Source organism: Sinohyriopsis cumingii, chromosome 10 (genome assembly GCF_028554795.1).
Source record: "Sinohyriopsis cumingii isolate HCF-2022 chromosome 10, ASM2855479v2, whole genome shotgun sequence".
Classification (NCBI taxonomy): Eukaryota; Metazoa; Mollusca; class Bivalvia; order Unionida; family Unionidae; genus Sinohyriopsis; species Sinohyriopsis cumingii.
This window is the reverse complement of record NC_142970.1, coordinates 78,939,480-78,959,590: the sequence shown is the minus strand read 5'-3', so window position 1 is coordinate 78,959,590 and position 20,111 is coordinate 78,939,480. Positions and strand designations below refer to the sequence as shown.

General features: G+C 32.8%; 1 protein-coding gene across 1 annotated transcript in view; it reads right to left on the bottom strand.

The window, feature by feature from the left end:
* LOC149790450 (ADAM 17-like protease) overlaps window positions 1-19,348 on the bottom strand; it is a 50,392-nt gene extending 31,044 nt beyond the window's left edge. The window contains exons 1-5 of the mRNA XM_089973219.1: window positions 19,209-19,348; window positions 12,278-12,389; window positions 7,232-7,368; window positions 6,409-6,500; window positions 4,398-4,489 (exon numbers count right to left, since the gene is read on the bottom strand). Coding sequence (XP_089829345.1) covers window positions 4,398-4,489; window positions 6,409-6,500; window positions 7,232-7,368; window positions 12,278-12,389; window positions 19,209-19,314 — 539 coding nt within the window. The 5' untranslated portion in view covers window positions 19,315-19,348. The remainder of the gene's footprint in view (window positions 1-4,397; window positions 4,490-6,408; window positions 6,501-7,231; window positions 7,369-12,277; window positions 12,390-19,208) is intronic.
* Window positions 19,349-20,111: the final 763 nt, after the last annotated feature.

The following is a 20,111-nucleotide window of genomic DNA, read 5'->3' as shown; positions in this document are numbered from 1 at the left end:
TAGAAAGTCCCTGATATTTGGTTAGGAGTGTGATACAGAATGTACCTGATATTTGGTTAGGAGTGTGATATAGAAAGTCCGATATTTGGTTAGGAGTGTGATATAGAATCTCCCTGATATTTGGTTAGGAGTGTGATATAGAATGTCCCTGATATTTGGTTAGGAGTGTGATATAGAAAGTCCCTGATATTTGGTTAGGAGTGTGATATAGAAAGTCCCTGATATTTGGTTAGGAGTGTGATATAGAAAGTCCCTGATATTCAAGGTCTGGAATGTCATCTTCCTCTCATTTCATAAAAACAGTTTTGTCAATTTATGCAGCTCTCAAAACACTTTCATTTAAAAAATGTATGTTAAAGTTGACATTTGTCCAAAATGAGAGACATGGAGGCTAAAGCCTTGCACCCCACCAATTGTTTTAAAAAAATACTGCAGAACAAATTCTAAATATAGAAGAAGAAGAAAATAAAAACATAAAATGTAGAAAAAAATGTTATAATGCCATGAAAATATATTCTACATGTGACTACAAACATGTCTGCCAGATTTTATTTCTCCACTTTAACTAGGTTTTACTCAATTATGAATACAAATATTTTTACTAAATTTCATTTGTCATCCTAAAGTCTGTTTTTGTTTTTTGTGGGTTTAATGCCATTTTTCCACCTGGTAGAGGAATAACCCACAAACAACCACCAACCCATTGGAAACTACTGTTAAGCTTTCTCACATACCCTATGTTGGATCAGAAGAGACCTGAAATATGTGGACAGAGGTGAGATGTAAGACATCTGCAAAGGCATGCCCCATGGACAACTTGCACGCTTAAGGCTCCCTCAGCCTCTTTTTTTATTACTTAAATGTGCTAACCTGTTTGTCAAAATGTCAAAAAAGATTTTACAAAATGTATAAAAGATTGAAAAATTGCTGTAATGGCCTGAAAATCTAATCAATTCACCCCAAACAAAAATACAAATAAGCATATTAACTAAACAAAATGTCTGCCTCAAGTGTTTTTGCTGCTAAAACATGCTAATAATGTTGTCAAAGTAAACAAATAAAAACAAATGAGAACAAAACTGAAAAATAAGGTCACTGTGACCAGAATATACTCAGGTTTTTGGACCCAGCATCTCTGACCTGGTTTTTTTCTGAGTAAAGTGTGATCCCGCTATAAAATGGTAGTTGGAAGCCATAGAACCCAACCATGTTATAGACTGATCTGTGTTATAACCATCCTGGTCACTTAGCTGATGAAAATGATGCATGTACCCCAAAAAATTGGGGTGGGTGGGTGGTAGGGGTAGGTAATAAATGAGGGTGTGTTTCATCGGCACAGTTACCATCTTAAATTGATGCATATTAAATGAGAAATACACCTGTAGTGAAAACAGAGAAGGCATATATAATAGTTTACTTTATTTAGAGAACCATGAATTGGTACATACACGTGAATACTGTGTATATATACATGTCTAATGTGAGGCATTAATAGAGTATCAATACTGTGTGCTCACTCGCAAATCTCATCATATACATTGAATCCACAATACAAGTGATTCCATCAAAAATATGCACACACAGATTTAAAATATTCAATAACTTTGTCACAGGTCATATTGGTCTGAATTCAGTGGAAAAACATAGCACAATTATGTCACAAATGACGAATCACATTTACTTTTCAGTACTTTAAGTTGGTAAAAGTTAGTTTGCATTTTAAGCTATCATTGGTAGTGTTTGTAAGCATAAACTTTATCCCTGCAAAAAGGAAACTTTCACAGCACAGTTAGCGTGTTCCAATCACGCTGGAAAATGCAAAAATCCATCAAATTTCCATTACTTTTATTTAAGTTTGGTACCGACTTCCTTTGAAGAAAAGTTCTTTGTTTTTATTGAAGACTGTAGTCGGCTTTCTTTGAAGAAGGGAGCGTGCGTTATTGAAGTCACCACTAAAGGACAGCATTGGAGAACCAAACAAATACCCATTTCTTATTAAGGCAGCAACATCAAATAATTGTATTGCATAATTGAGACTGATTTTTTTTCTGTTGCTGAGTATGTTTTCATAGCGATCGGTGCTTCAAATATAATCTGATTCCTTTGAAATTTCAGCAGATTATTGTATCTGGGTACATTTTTAAAAGGGAATTTGCCGTCGTTTGGTCTATTCTAGTTACTGTTCCACCCTGCCTATTGAATAAACCAATAAGTAAGATGTGTGGTTTTTTATATTTGTGGTAGCAGCGTGATGCTGCCTTCCACACATGCATCAGAAATTTAACAAAGACGCAGGTGTTCTGGTCTGATGACAGGGATTATTACAGAAAATGTGAGTGTTCTGAAGGATTTAATTCTCAGTGAAAAGAAAAGGAATTTTACTTACCATCCTCATATAAATGTCATTCTATGTAAATATATTAATTACTACCGAGTGGCAGAAAATTCAATGAAAGAAAGATTATGAATTAATGCCTCGTCCGTTTGATCTTTGTTACCAGAAATGTCAACAGCAAAAAAGCGGATATCTCACAACAGACAGTACTCATACTAGATGTCAAGATAAGTGGATTATGATATGACAACGCACTGTTTAGATGGATTGTCAATATGTCAAAGAATTTGTTTATATAACAATAGATAAATTTCAGTGCATTTTATATCCAGTTTGCGGCTTCCTTTCATGGGGCCTCTGAATTTCTCCACTCCAAACCAAAGGTTGTTTAAACAGCCAACAATGTCACCAATAAAAAAATTGTCACATGGTATATTTTGCTGCCAATAAGGAAAAAATCCAAGTCTGCAACATTGGTGAAGCCCTACGAGATCCCAGAATAAACTTTTTACGTGTTTTTCGTACTTTCAAGAAGAAAAAACTATGTTTTCATGTATGAGAAAAATACATTTAAAATTTCAGGAGCCATGCCACAATGGTCTTGTATTATTCTCTTCACCAAAATGATAATAAACTATTTGGTTTATTTGGTACTTTTAAGAAAGATTTTTTTCATGTACAAGAAAAATACATGTATATGAAATTTCGAGATCCACACCACAACTATGTTATATCCAAATTTTATGTTATAACAGAGTGCTATAGTGGGATCAGACTGTAGTGTTTGCTTTAGCTAGCTCAGTTAGAAAAAAGTGTGAAGTAGGGATGGATGAATGCACAGAGAGATGGACTTTGTGGAACCACTGTTACCCTCCCTTTGTGTGTGTGTGTGGGGGGGGAATCAGACATAATACATAAAAATGTCTTAAAATCATCCAAAGAAGTTTTTCTGTGAGACAAATAGAATGTGGAACGCTTGTATTATTACATACTTATACTGATAATTTAAACAATGGATCACTAGGTCACATATCAAATGTCGAACCAAACAAAGAAACAAATAAGCCAGTTCTTTGTACATCAGCCTGTCTAGCATGATGCACTGCTACCAGGGCAGCATGGATCTAAATAAGAATTTGAAATCTGGTGGACACATAGTCAGGTTGAATTGACATAATATTGAAATTGTTCTATTTTTCACTAAAAAAATAATAATCATTGTCTACGTTTAGAACATGAATATTTGGATGATATTGTGAAGTAATCAGTTTTAAAATAAATTAAGATATCATCACTGCTCACAATTCTAAATAAATTTAACCGCATATCAAAGTTACCTCTAACAAACTCAGTCTATCTCATGACTTAGCTAGCATCACCTAATATCACACACTAACACCTAATATCACATACTAACACCTAATATCACATAATAACACCTAATATCACATACTAACAGCCTATACAATAAGACTACTGGTACTTAACATTAGCTTAAAGGAATGCAGCTTAAAATTAAACAGCTGTCCAAATACTAAGATTCAAAGCCCAATGCAATCATAAAATCTTTTACAAGTTCAACTGTGGGGTTTCAAAAAATGGCTCTTTTTAACGTTTATTTTTGTCTCCTCTTTGCAGCATATTCCACAAGGTAATATGCATATGAAAAAAAGAGACAAATACTATAAAAAGAAACGTAACTCTTATGCAGATAATATCAATTTGTAATGAGTGTAGCAGTGGCTGCTTTTTCTAAACATGAAATATTGTGTACGTGTTGAGTATGTCATATTTTAAAGAGAAGATGGTCCTTCAGATCATGGTTAAAAATAATAATGTAACTGAAAAGTCTCTGCATATATTTCTTTTCTGTTACTTAACTACCAGTACAGGGAACATACTTTCTGTTTCATTCAGCAATTTCAGCTAAAATGAGTTTAGAAAGCAACTAATAATGCAATTTACTTCTCTTTACCTAGTAACTGAGTTATATGAGAATTTAGAGCACACTGTCACTTCAGATAAAATATATGCAAAAGTTGAATTGCTTGTATCAACTCACCCTGTTTCATCCCAGATAACATCAGATCTTTTGTAAATGACCATTTTTGCCTCTTGTTCGTAGCGCACATTAGATAAATGATACACAGCAGGCTGAAACAAAAAAATTCATTGAAATGTCAACCATGGCTTCCATTATAAAACATCTGAAGTTTCTTCTTAGTCATACATCTGTCACTATAAAGTTCACAGCTATGTCTGATACAGTAATTTACTGCATGACTGCTATAGTCAATAGGCTTCTATTTTCATGTGAGTCACTGTGCTGTATGTGAACAAAATAACTAAAGAACCACTGAAATTAAATGAAAACTTGGCAAGATTACTGAAGGTGATATAATAAAGAATGGATATTATTTTGGTGCTTCTTCATCCCAATAGAAAAGGTACCTTACTTCTGAAGTATAAACAAACAGTAGAGCAAGTGATCTGCAGTAGTGGTCCTGCTTTGCATCGACTGGTGTCCCCCCCATTTTCTAGCCTTTATTCATCCTACGCCCATGTGAAGAAGCAAAAACTATCTTAAATTTTATCAAACTTTTTAATAATTAGTCAGTTACTTTGCTCAGTACTACTATTTAATTTACATACATCAAATGACTAACATGATAAAAGTATTATTCATCATTCTATCATACAGATAGAATTATCATCATCATCTCTTTTGCCATTAATGTTATCATTATCATCATCTGTTGCCATTGTTGCTATCATCATTATCATTACCATTATCAACAAAATGTGGTAGGTGTAATATATCTATGTGATAACCATGTGTTTAACCTGGTATAATTTGTATTAACTTCTGTTACTGGTATGCAATCATTAAATCTGTACAAATTCAACTGAGTAAGTGTTAATGTTGTCAAGTCTTTATTAATTACATGCATATTTGTTTTATTTGCAGTTAACTAATTGTGTGAACCTAGATAAATAAATTATATATAAAAATTAAGAATAAATGACCTCTATTTTCATTCATTATTATTATCTACAGTCACATCCATCAGCATTATTAAAGTTTCAGTGAATTTTCAAATCAAGTAGAACCAACTAATCTATCCAGGGAAATCTCACCCTTGCACAAATACTTTTGTACTGAAACTTTTCACATAATTAACCCAGTTCATTTCAGTTCTCAAGACCCAGTAACATATCCATATATCCCTGTACTTTGTCAGTTATGTATAGCTCTCAAGACTCAGTCAAATATTCAAATATCCATGTAATTTGTTAATTACGTAAAGCTCTCAAGACCCATTAATGTATTCAAATATCCCTGTACTTTGTCAGTTATCCATAGCTCTCAAGACCCAGTAATGTATTCAAATATCCTTGTACTTTGTCAGTTATCCATAGCTCTCAAGACCCAGTAATGTATTCAAATATCCTTGTACTTTGTCAGTTATCCATAGCTCTCAAGACCCAGTAATGTATTCAAATATCCTTGTACTTTGTCCGTTATCCATAGCTCTCAAGACCCAGTAATGTATTCAAATATCCTTGTACTTTGTCAGTTATCTATAGCTCTCAAGACCCAGTAATGTATTCAAATATCCCTGTACTTTGTCAGTTATCCATAGCTCTCAAGACCCAGTAATGTATTCAAATATCCCTGTACTTTGACAGTTATCCATAGCTCTCAAGACTCAGTAACGTATTCAAATATCCCTGTACTTCTGTCAGCTATGTATAGCACTTAAGACCTAGTAACATACTCAAATATCCCTGTACTTTTGGCCGTTTATGTAAAGCTCTCAAGACCCTGCAACATATCCCTATATCCCGGTACTTTTGTCGGTTGTGTGTAGGTCTTTTGCTTAGAAAGCTTACTTATCTGCAAATATTCATCACCAGGGATGGACTGAAATTTTTAACAAACTGTGCATATCTACAGATCAACCCCAATTATATCCCAATTTTTAAGGTCTTTATTTTGAAAAGTATAGAGGATGCGTGACATTGCACATTATCTCACCCCACATTTGCTTTGACAGCACAGAGATGATTACCTCTATATGAAATTCTTCATTGGCCGTCAATACAACAGCAGATATGGTCTCTTCATCATGAAAATACCCTCGGACATCCGAAAATTTATCACCTGTTATGAAACAAAAAACCCATTAAGTTAAATGCTTTTTCTGGCTCAGGAAAACTTGCTTGTAGAGTTAAGACCAGAAACTATGCTGCCCAACAATCTCCAAATGTGTACTGTTAACTAGTGATTCCGAATTTTGTATACGTATACCAGATATACTTTTGTACAAGTCCAACTTCAAAAGGCACAGACCCAGATCTGCCAGCACATAATGTGCCACCAGACCTGGGTCTATGCAGTTTATTACCAGTAAGCAGTGGGACAAAGTGCAAAGACTCTAATCTGAAAATGCATTATGTGAAGGCAGATCAGGGTCTATGTTGTTCGCAGTTAGATTGGACTTATAAGCAAGAATATATGGTATGATGATCATGGTCCATATACTTGAAAACGCTTTGTAACAATTATTAACACTGCTGCAAACTGTAAAAATATACTGTATATTATTTTGTATTTTCCTCATTGTTCATATTTTATTTCATACGTGCATTTTAATGTATACTTGAAGGAGATGATTAGTATTATCACTTTGAAAATACAGTAAAACCTGTCTTGATGGACTATTGTTATGAGAGACTACCTGTCATGAGAGACCACCTATTTTATGAGACCATTATTAGTTGGAACAAGGAGTGGTCTTTCAAGACAGGTTCTTCTGTAGTTTAATAGTTTAATCATTTTAAAAATGCAACAGATGTATGATTTTTAGATATAACCCAAAAAAGGGACAATACCTAAAACTTTTCCAATAAAGAAATGGCTGCCATTAAATTCCATCTTCTGTCTTCTATTCTGTCCATCAGCAATATGGAATTCAAATCCATTGCTGAGTGGCAAGTTCAAATCCTGTGCTATTTCCATGGAAAAATTTCTGTCATAAAAGATAAAGGTTAATAATTAAAAAATTCAATCAAAATGCAGGGCATATTTTGTAATCTTTTTGGCGGTCATGTATGAGCCCTGTTCTCATCTGCAAATGTATTTCTTTAAGGTCATGCACAGTTCCAGTAAGTTAATGTTCCCTTGGAATTTATACTCCTTGAGTGTACTTTTTGTCAATACTTTTCCCCAAAATACAAGGTTTTGACTGTTTTGAGTTTGCAGATAGAATAACAAAACCCACCCAAAAACCAACAACTGGAAATAGCTACATATGAAGTTCCATAACTATTAAGACATAAAACAGAAAGAAGACAAATAAGAAGTTCCAAAAGCTTAAGACATAAAAAAGAGATTGCCATTTTTTTTATAACAGCATTCAAATGTAACTCCATAGTGGCAAAAATAATTAGAAATAAAAGTTAAATCAAAATCTTCTGCAAGATGATAGGCAAGGATTTATTTACTAGTACTTTCTAGTAATAGCCATGGATTCATTTACTAGTACTTTCTAGTCATAGCCATGAATTAATTTACTAGTACTTTCTAGAAATAGCCATAGATTTATTTACTAGTACTTTCTAGTAATAGCCATAGATTTATTTACTAGTACTTTCTAGTAATAGCCATAGATTTATTTACTAGTACTCTCTAGTAATAGGCAAGGATTTATTTACTAGTACTTTCTAGTCATAGACATGGATTTATTTACTAGTACTTTCTAGTGATAGGCATGGATTTATTTACTAGTACTTTCTAGTGATAACCATGGATTCATTTACTAGTACTTTCTAGTGATAGCCATGGATTCATTTACTAGTACGTTCTAGTCACAGCCATGGACTTATTTACTAGTACTTTCTAGTGATAACCATGGATTCATTTACTAGTACTTTCTAGTGATAGCCATGGATTCATTTACTAGTACTTTCTAGTGATAGCCATGGATTAATTTACTAGTACTTTCTAGTGATAGGCAAGGATTCATTTACTATTACCTTCTAGTGATAGTCATGGATTCATTTACTAGTACTTTCTAGTCATAGCCATGGATTAATTTACTAGTACTTTCTAGTGATAGTCATGGATATTTATTAACTAGTACTTTTTAGTGACAGCCATGAATTAATTTGCTAGTACTTTTTAGTGATATCCATGGATCCATTTACTAGTACTTTCTAGTAATAGCCATGGATTCATTTGCTAGTACTTTCTAGTCATAGCCATGAATTAATTTACTAGTACTTTCTAGAAATAGCCATAGATTTATTGACTAGTACTTTCTAGCAATAGCCATAGATTTATTGACTAGTACTTTCTAGTGATAGCCATGGATTCATTTACTAGTACTTTCTAGTCATAGCCATGGATTAATTTACTAGAACTTTCTAGAAATAGCCATAGATTTATTTACTAGTCCCTTCTAGTACTAGCCATAGATTTATTTACTAGTACTTTCTAGTAATAGGCAAGGAATTATTTTGTAGTACTTTCTAGTGATAGGCATGGATTTATTTACTAGTACTTTCTAGTGATAGGCATGGATTTATTTACTAGTACTTTCTAGTGATAACTATGGATTAATTTACTAGTACTTTCTAGTGATAGCCATGGATTCATTTACTAGTACTTTCTAGTCACAGCCATGGATTTATTTACTAGTACTTTCTAGTGATAGTCATGGATATTTATTAACTAGTACTTTTTAGTGATAGCCATGGATTCATTTACTAGTACTTTCTAGTGATAGCCATGGATTCATTTACTAGTACTTTCTAGTGATAGCCATGGATTCATTTACTAGTACTTTCTAGTGATAGCCATGGATTCATTTACTAGTACTTTCTAGTGATAGGCAAGGATTCATTTACTAGTACTTTCTAGTGATAGTCATGGATTCATTTACTAGTACTTTCTAGTGATAGCCATGGATTAATTTACTAGTACTTTCTAGAGATAGGCAAGGATTCATTTATTAGTACGTTCTAGTGATAGCCATGGATTCATTTACTAAGACTTTCTAGTGATAGCCATGGATTCATTTACTAGTACATACTAGTAATAGCCATGGATTCATTTACTAGTACTTTCTAGTGATAGCCATGGATTTATTTACTAGTACTTTCTAGTGATAGCCATGGATTCATGTACTAGTACTTTCTAGTCATAACCATGAATTAATTTACTAGAACTTTCTAGAAATAGCCATAGATTTATTTACTAGTACTTTCTAGTAATAGCCATAGATTTATTTACTAGTACTTTCTAATAATAGCCATAGATTTATTTACTAGTACTTTCTTGTAATAGGCAAGGAATTATTTAGTAGTACTTTCTAGTGACAGGCATGAATTTATTTACTAGTACTTTCTAGAGATAACCATGGATTAATTTACTAGTACTTTCTAGTGATAGCCATGGATTCATTTACTTGTACTTCCTAGTCACAGCCATGGATTTATTTACTAGTACTTTCTAGTGATAGTCATGGATATTTATTAACTAGTACTTTTTAGTGATAGCCATGGATTCATTTACTAGTACTTTCTAGTGATAGCCATGGATTAATTTACTAGTACTTTCTAGTGATAGCCATGGATTCATTTACTAGTACTTTCTAGTGATAGCCATGGATTCATTTACTAGTACTTTCTAGTGATAGGCAAGGATTCATTTACTAGTACTTTCTAGTGATAGCCATGAATTCATTTACTAGGACTTTCTAGTGATAGCCATGGATTTATTTACTAGTACTTTCTAATGATAGGCAAGGATTCATTTACTAGTACATTCTAGTGATAGCCATGGATTCATTTACTAGGAGTTTCTAGTGATAGCCATGGATTTATTTACTAGTACTTTCTAGTAATAGGCAAGGAATTATTTAGTAGTACTTTCTAGTGATAGGCATGGATTTATTTACTAGTACTTAATAGTGATAGGCATGGATTTATTAACTAGTACTTTTTAGTGACAGCCATGAATTAATTTACTAGTACTTTCTAGCGATATCCATGGATCCATTTACTAGTACCTTCTAGTGATAGTCATGGATTCATTTACTAGTACCTTCTAGTGATAGTCATGGATTTATTTATTAGTACTATCTAGTGATAGGCATGGATTTATTAACTAGTACTTTTTAGTGACAGCCATGAATTAATTTACTAGTACTTTCTAGCGATATCCATGGATCCATTTACTAGTACTTTCTAGTGATAGCCATGGATTTATTTACTAGTACTTTCTAGTGATAATCATGGATTCATTTACTAGTACTTTCTAGTGATAGCCATGGATTCATTTACTAGTACTTTCTAGTGATAATCATGGATTCATTTACTAGTACTTTCTAGTGATAATCATGGATTCATTTACTAGTACTTTCTAGTGATAGCCATGGATTCATTTACTAGTACCTTCCAGTAATAGCCATGGATTCATTTACTAGTACTTTCTAGTGATAGCCATGAATTTGTTTACTAGTACTTTCTAGTGATAGTCATGGATATTTATTAACTAGTACTTTTTAGTGACAGCCATGAATTAATTTACTAGTATTTTCTAGTGATATCCATGGATTCATTTACTAGTACTTTCTAGTGATAGCCATGGATACATTTACTAGTACCTTCTAGTGATAGTCATGGATTCATTTACTAGTACTTTCTAGTGATAGCCATGGATTCATTTACTAGTACATTCTAGTGATAGTCATGGATTTATTTATTAGTACTTTCTAGTGATAGCCATGAATTAATTTACTTGTACTTTCGAGTGATAGGCATAAATTAATTTACTAGTACTTTCTAGTGATAACCTTGGATTTATTTATTAGTACTTTCTAGTGATAGCCATGGATTTATTTACTAGTACTTTCTAGTTATAGCCATGGATTCATTTATTATTATTCTCTATCCTCTTTATAACTTTTAACTTCTTAGAATCTTAAAATTGTTCTTTCTTAAATTTCTTCATATAACATGACAGTACCAAAAAAAACAAGAGATACTGTGACATTTATTGGATACTCAACAAGATACATCCACACATAACATTGCATGCATCAGTGGCAAATAATGACCTAGAAACTCATGTAAATGAACCATCACTGAAACACAAATTTAAGTCACAGAGACCTACAACTTGATTGTTTCATTGGAAACATGAACAATATCATCTACTATATCTCACAAAGAACTAAGGCAAGCAATTCCAAAAATAGCCAAAAAAATTGTTACAATTTGTCTATCTCACATATGCATGATCATATTTCCTGTGTAGAGCAATGATGGGAAATATATCTCTCATCATGTGACTGCTGTTATTCATCACATGACCTTCTACTGTGATCATAGTGTACACAAACTGGCAAAAATTCCAATTTCCATCAAGAAACTTGAGCATTTGTTCACAATAATCAACATATGCAACATATTTCCCTCCTAAAACATTGCAGTTGAAGATTTGTGTCCTGCAAAACAGTACATTTTGCTCTCATCATCTTAATTACACTGAATTTTCATTAAAAAACTTACTTTCCATGTTCTATCTTATGGTGAGCAAATTTTCAATGGGTCCTTTGCTCCTTCAAATCTCCATCAGAATCCATAATATACCATTCTGAGTTCAACCTTAATTCTTTTTTCAGGAATGTGAATAAAATCAAGTTTATTATCCATTGGCATTGGATAGGAAAATTCACAGTTGGTGTCAGAATTTTGCATCAGACACTTGGCAAAAGCCTCATAATTGATGTAAAACTATGACCTTGGACAGACTTGGATGACCTTGGATTGACTTTACCTATTCTATACTGATACATATGAAGGATTATATTAACACCATATGCCATTTCCATATTTTTTGGGGTGGGGAGGTATGAAAATCCTGAACTTTACCTTCCGAGGGCTGAGAAATGGAGATCACTGTGGCCAGGTTCAGCTGATCTTCTACTTCTGACTCGTATCCCTTTGATCAGGTCATAATTTTTTAGCTTCTTTTCCAGGAGTTCTGAAAGTAATACGAATGAATTTACCAATCATTACTGCACAAATACCATATGTACTTTCTTATAAGCTGAGTCAAACATCAAAGAACACAGGCCATATTCTGCCATTACAAAATGTGCCCGTGGATCAGGGTCTATGTTTGTTCTAAAGATTATTCCTAATAACCTGCACAGACCCAGATCTGCCAGTGCATTATGCAATGGAAGATATGGGTCTGAGCAGTTTGCAGTTGGATTTGACTTGTAATCAAGTACATATGGTAGCTGAAATCTATCTGATGGATAGTCAATCAGATTAAAATCAAATCTCCACTGTCCTACATGAAGATCTGACAGTGACTGCTTAGGGGTCATGTTCTGGTGACCTATGTCATTATAATAATTGCTAATTTTATCAGCCAATCAGATGAAGCCTTATATCTTTATATTTGAGAGATTGGGTAATGTGACTGAAGCACATCAATGTGTTCCAAATGATTTTATTCACTTTCAGATTTGTGAAAGTTGCATTTCCATTGGCTTATTCAAAGGTCAACAAAACATGACCCCTAAGCTGCTGCTGTCAGATCTGCCCCTAGGATTTTAATCAGATTGGATGGATAGTTATTTTCCTTCCTTTTCACCTTTGCTAGGGGTTAAAAAGAAATTGACTTAAATTTCCATATTTCTCCAAAGATAATCCCATGCGTAATAATAAGTCTATTCCCATCTTTTATAAAAAGTGTAAACAAATGTTAATCTAATAATTTCAATATCTAACAATAGGCATACTCCCTACTTTTCATTATATTTACCCAGACTGGTCACTGGAGAAATACTGTAATGATTAAATCTATGTAAACTATAAACTGGTTCCTTTGGTTGCATATTTTTGCTCTTATAAAACCATTATAGTACATATCATGCTTCTGTATCCTGGTTACTTCTATACAATAAACAAAATGCTTGGTCCTAACTGTTTCCGCAACTGGCCATTTCACTGTTTTGAAAAACATGAATAAGTACTGCCAAATTGTAATGAATACTGTCAGCTTGTGTTTATTGATAGTTTTTAACAATTACTATCTGCATGTAATGAGTACTGTTAGTTTGTAATGAGTATTACCAATATGTAATGAGTACTTACCAATATGTAATGAGTACTTACCAGCTTGTCATTATAAGTTGGCCAGATTGTAAAGAGTAATGTCATTTTATAATTCATATTGCCAATTTGTAATGAGCACTGCCAGACTGTAATGAGTACTGTGAGTTAGTAATTATTATTGCCAGTTTGTAATGAGTACTGTCAGCTTGTAATGAATACTGCTGGTCTGTAATGAGTATTCTACTTGCAATGAATACTGCTGGTCTATAATGAGTATTCCACTTGCAATGAATACTGCAAGCTTGTGAAGAGTACTGTCAGCTTGTAATGAGCAATGTCAGCTTGTAATCAGTAGTTATCTTGTAATGAGTACTGATTGCATGTTAAGAGTAATGTCAGCTTCTAATAAGAACTGCCAGCTTGTTATGAGTGTTACAAGCTTATAATGAGTACTGCAATATTGTAAGCTTTAAATCCTGTGAAGTATCTCTGCACATATAAGATCCATGTTTGTTTGCAAAAATGTGTATATGATAGTGATTCAACAAACCAATTTTTAAAAAAAGCAAAGTATAGGAACGTGACATTCCCTCTAAGTTATGTTTCCATATATGGTACTGCATATGTGAACTAATATTAAAGACATGAGGGAATCCTGGATTTTTTTCCCTACCACAGTTTGACTTTGTTTATAGGGTAGTTTGTTTTACTTAAAAATATACAACTTTTTATGTTTTTCACTGAAAAGTCTACTATTTAAACTAGAAAAGGACACTCCTAAAGTGTATGTCAATGTAGTCATGTAGGCAGACAATTAAAGTAAATATCAATTCTTGTTCTAAAATTTAATACTAAATTGGTTTAACTAAAGTCTATTCAATTCTGATTTGTTTTTAATGTTCTGCACCTTAAATGTCATCAAAAAACTTCTAGACAATTTTTTTTATCACTATGAACTTTTACAATGGTGGCAAGGCACTAAACTGGGTCAAGAAAAGAGGACATAAGTACTATTATAACAAATAACAGGGTACTGTGAATTTGTTTTCAATAAAACTGATTTCATTTTGACATAATAGCATGCAACATTCAATCTGGTTTGCACTGGATTGTGCCATAAATTATATGTATTTATCAACATGTATCTAATCGATGCATTTCTTTCTGTCTACATGTCTGTCTGTCTCTTATGTGTAAGTGTGTAGGATCAAATTGATCCTTTTTATGCCACATGATCAGACAATTATTCACCATCTGAAAATGTATTCCTAAATCTGTTTGCCCAGCTGATTCTTTAGTTGCCTTGTAAATTATTTCAGTTGCCCCATATTGCATTTATTTAATATCAGATAAAAAGAGATAATAAGACAATTTCCTTTTTGATGCTGTCTTTTTGTCAGTAAGTTTTATACAAATTGGACACCATAGACTTTTTCATATTTATCTGACTTGTTGTTATTACAGGTAAGATTATCATGAATTTGATGCCATTATTAAGTGCATGCATAAAAGGACAGGAACTCTAAATAATCCACAAGAAACATTTCCTTAGCCATGACCCAACAAGCCTATGTGATTTGCAACAACAATTGTAAATGGCTTGTTTACTAACACTTGCCCTATTCCTGTAGTAAAATTTAGCCAATAGAAACAATTGTCCCATGCTTGCTGCAGGTGCCCATTTTTTCAACAGGCCAATCAGGAAGAGTAAAACTGGATCAGAGACATTACGTGTGTGGAGCCAAAGATGAAAAATACTACATGTACTACCATATGTCAGTGCATTTGCAAAAGAAGAAAATTTAAAAGTCTTGTTTCATTTGGGGTACACCCTGAGAGACTGGCAGTATGGACTGTGATTATATAATCAGATAATGAGAAGCCATCACTCAAGGATTAGTGTGTCCTCTTAGTGACAACATTCACTCAGTAATTAAATTAAAAATTATATAAAGATAATTATTAAAATTATATGTGGATAATTCAGCCACCCTGCTGTAAGTACCCAATGGGAAAATTTAATTATCACATGTATCACTATAAAATATATATATTCCATTATAACTTTTACGTTATCATTTTTTAATAATACTTTTGGCTGCCTGACCAGGTTTGCACATTGGAAAAAATGGTATCCATGCAATAATATTAGTTGCTCTGGATTCCTGGGCAATGAAATGTTTTTTTTTACCCCTGCAGCATGATATGCATAAACTAAACAATAAGTACACCAGGAATTAGCAAATTTAGTGAGTAATCAGACTGGAGACAGAAGATGGTGACATAAACATAAGTTCATACAGCACCTGGTAAAACTAAAGAAATAATAAAAAGAACAATTAACTTTCAAGATGAACATAATGTATGGAAAAACACTTTAATAAACTGAGAAACACATTGTATTTTTATGGTAATACAATTTACATGGTTCATTCAATCCATTCATAGTCTAAATATTTTTATGCACATTCATATCTGCACTTAAGCTTTTTTAAATATAAGTGTTTCATTTTACAAGGGTGCTACACCTTCTTGTTCTTTCCCCACACCAAGTTTATTCTTTCTCATGCCAGGATGTTCTTTACATAGTGCAGGTTTTTATTTCCACATCAATGTGTCCATCGTAGTTGCCAGATGCCTTTTTCATTGCAAACATCAATTAAGTTACAATAATTAACATGAGATAACACTGTACTGAATCTGCTCCTACTGGACAGTCTGTTCTTTCCAAAAGTTTCAGACAGGTTTCCTTTTCTATAATTATTCAATGACATTCATATAGTTTATTGCTCCAAATTGAAACTAAAAATTTAATATAAAATGTGTTCTACAATTTAACCATGCATTCAACTTCCTCTCAAAGTTTTACTGCCAAATGTTATTTTCTGCTAAGGGAAGATTGGAGAAAGTAGAACATGAATATTGTCAAGGACACTATTAGGATTTTACTCCTGAAACATTAGGGGAATAAATTTGAAACTATGAAACACTAGATATTTGAAAAATTTACAAGTCAACTGCTCTCTAATAATTTCCAAATTTTACAATAATAATAATAATAATAATATTATTATATGATTATCATTATTATTATCATCATCATCATCATTATTATTATTATAATTGACAATAAGAACAACAATAATAACTTACAGTGAAATAAGGTGCCATTTTGATGATAAGCTACTTGTTACACGTGCCTGTTTTCAATTTTCCAGTGCCCTTTTGGGATCATAACTACTGTGCAAATTTTAAATTGTGGGGGAAACATTTAAATATATTGGTAATTTAAATTTGTTTACAATATATCTGGATTGCCTATCACTATATTTAGCAAAAAATCTTGTCATCTGATTCAGAGCCCTTAACAACAAATCACAGAATAATTAGTAAACAATTTAAGTTTTATTAAAATTTTATTAAAAATTTGAATCATCATTATACCTGTACCAAAATTCAAAATATAAAATTATTTATGGCTGCAGACATTTATTCTGTGACAGTTTATTTATGAGTACCACATTTTGTTTTCCTTGCTTATAATGTCATCTGTTTCGGAGCAGTTGATCACAACTCTACTCGCGGCAATCATGAAGAGGAGAAAAGAAATGAATGATCACAGGAAATGGCAAAAATGGAAAATATAACAATAAACAATCTTAATATGAATCATTATTTTGATCTTCTTAACATCTATGTATGTTTTTAATAAAGCTTCTTGGTCATAACAACAAGGCAGTTTTCTACCATTCTGAAAATCATGCAAACAGCATGTAATGCATTTATGACAGGGTTAGAAATATTTATTATTGTTTTGTTTCTAATATTATGTAAATGTTAATGTCCCCCCCAAAAAAAATATTTATTAAAAAAATAGGTTGATTTCAATGTATTAAGTTTCTTTTTCTTTAATCAATACTGGAAATAAGAAAGAATGAAAAAAGAAAATGTCAATAAATTCAAAAGCAAAACTGATAATTATTTCATTAAAGAGCTTTTATGAGAAAACAAATTGCGCAGTGGGCAGAAATAACGTCACCTGATATTATTCATTAGACAGTTGAGAACAAGTTGCATCGAGGGTTTCAATTTATTAACATTATCAAAACATATAGGTATTTCGAATGGGTATAAAAGTGTATTAGGCAATTTGAAGTGTTTTGGTCATTGTTATACATGATGTTTATACTTACCAGATTTAGACAAGCTCGAAGCATTTTCTATACTTGCTGCAAAGCATGACATAACTGTCAAGAAAACTTCTGAAAATCATCAGTTACATATTATCAAGTGATATCAGCTAAATAAAATGGCCACGGCACTCTGAAACACATGACGCTCTGATGCTAATGTAATGACGGTACTGGATTGGTTATCCTGCTTCAAACGAGATGTTGTGAAGTAAATATTGATTCAACAAGCTTCATAGCTTGAAAATGAAATCTTATTGCTTTATTCTGAAGTTTATAAACATATGTTCCAGAAAGCTTGATAAAGCTACATACATGGATTACGCTTCGATTGACAAAGATTTTAATAATGGGAATAAAAAGAGGGAAAGTCATAGAAACCTTACAAATTATAAGTGTGCTGCAAAAGCAAAATGGTTTTAATATCTATTGATAACAACATTAAGTACCGTGATAATACAGCGTTCCAGGCTACTAAATGAAACATTCAACACTAAGAAAACTTATGGGCCATTTTTATAGCAAGTGTCCACCCCACCCCAGTTCTGGTTGTATAATAGTCCTACAATGTAAGACACAGAACATGTTGTTTTGTTTTAGTGCTATGTCTTACTACCCAAATAATGGCCTTGTATAGTGTGTTTCGATGTTGAATTGCATCGGAATGAGTAGTCAAAGTTTCAGGAATATCTCACACACTTGGCAGAATATATCAACTTTCTTCCACTAATTTATGTGTAATTAATATACTTACTGTGCTATCTTTATCCTGGCGGAATGAAAATATGATACTAGCAAATGGGTGCCTTTTTATGTTCCGTTGACATACATTTGAATTTGTTGCAAAGTGATGGTAGTCAAGATATGCTGAAGTATGTTTACGTAGGTTCATGTGGGGGATATATTTCTTGAACAAAACAAAACGTTTTTTACAGTTCCAATAGGCATAATATATTTTTTTTTTGTTTTGTTAAAGAATAAAATTTCAACTTAACTCGATTTCAGCATTCCCAGCTTTCATCATTTTCCTGACATCTGAAATTTAGGCCAACAAAACTTGAAAACAGGTCCATTTCATTTGTGAGAATTAGAATTTATTAGATAAAGACATCCGGTTAAGTCTGACAAAAACATTATCACTTTACTTTGCAGAAAAGCGTCGTTATTGGTTGCCAGTTGTGTGTGCTATTCCTCAAAATTTGACTTTCGTTACACTGTTATTCGACATCAAAACATACTACACAGCGCCGTTAGTTAGGCAGTAAGACCCATCTCCCCCCCACCCCCGAAACAAAAATATTGGGTGATGTGTCTTACATTTTATGACTACCTGCATAACTGTTTATAAAGGCATGGATTATTTTTCAGGCCCGAGTGTAAAAAGTTAATTTGAACTGAATGACCCCGAATTACCTCATAAGACCTGATAACCTCATCCGGCTACTGTATGAACCTGAAAAGTGGCTGGCAGCAAATAACTGCAAATTGCAAATTTATCTTATAGATGGAATTATTATTTATGAATCGCTTATTTTATGCCTTACCTGCTTTGGTCACAATAACAAGACATAAAAGAATTACACATGTAGGAAACGAAAATTGCATGTTTTCAGGATAAATGCCTAAGAGTTTACGTAAATGCAATTTCATTGAAAAGATTATTTACGACGACATGTTTGGTAACCAACCGCGCACACTGAATAGCAGTCACATGTAGTATATTTTTCTGTGACAACGAAATAAAGTTCGAGAACCGGTCAGGCAGTGCCCTGTCGCGTTTACTTCACGTATTAAACTCCGGTTACGTGCGTGTCCTTTTTCATGTTTAAATTAATGACATTGATGTAGCGCATGTCTTAATCTAATTAGCTTTGTAATATCACTTGACAGTAAAAGTAATCAGATATTCCACACTGGATTAGAACTGATACACACCAAGATCTGGTTTATGTTATACATTCACTAGGGTTTATGTTCCATGGGAAACATACTCTCAGGGCAGTCATTACTCCCCTTCCTACCTGTATTGATATCTTGTATTTAATAAATAGTCTGGAACGTCTTCTGCAGTTATTCTTTAATAACAAATAACATTACATGGTGGCAGCGGTAAAAACACAGGATTGAAATTATCAGAGTTGAAAATGGTTTCATTTGAATTTACAAATCCAGACAAATTTTACTTTTCGAGACCTGAAACTTGGAAAAATTGGTGTCAGCGCTTTGAACGCTTTCGTCAAGCGTCTGGACTTAGTGAAAAAGAGGAAGGAATTCAAGTAAACACCTTGATTTATTCCATGAGAAGTGAGTCTGATGACGTTTTGTCTTCGTTTAACCTGACAGAGGAAGATCAAAAGAAGTGGAAGCCCGTGACAGATAGATTCGTGCAATATTGCATTCCAAAGAGGAATGTCATTTTTGAAAGGGCAAAATTTAATCAAAGGAAA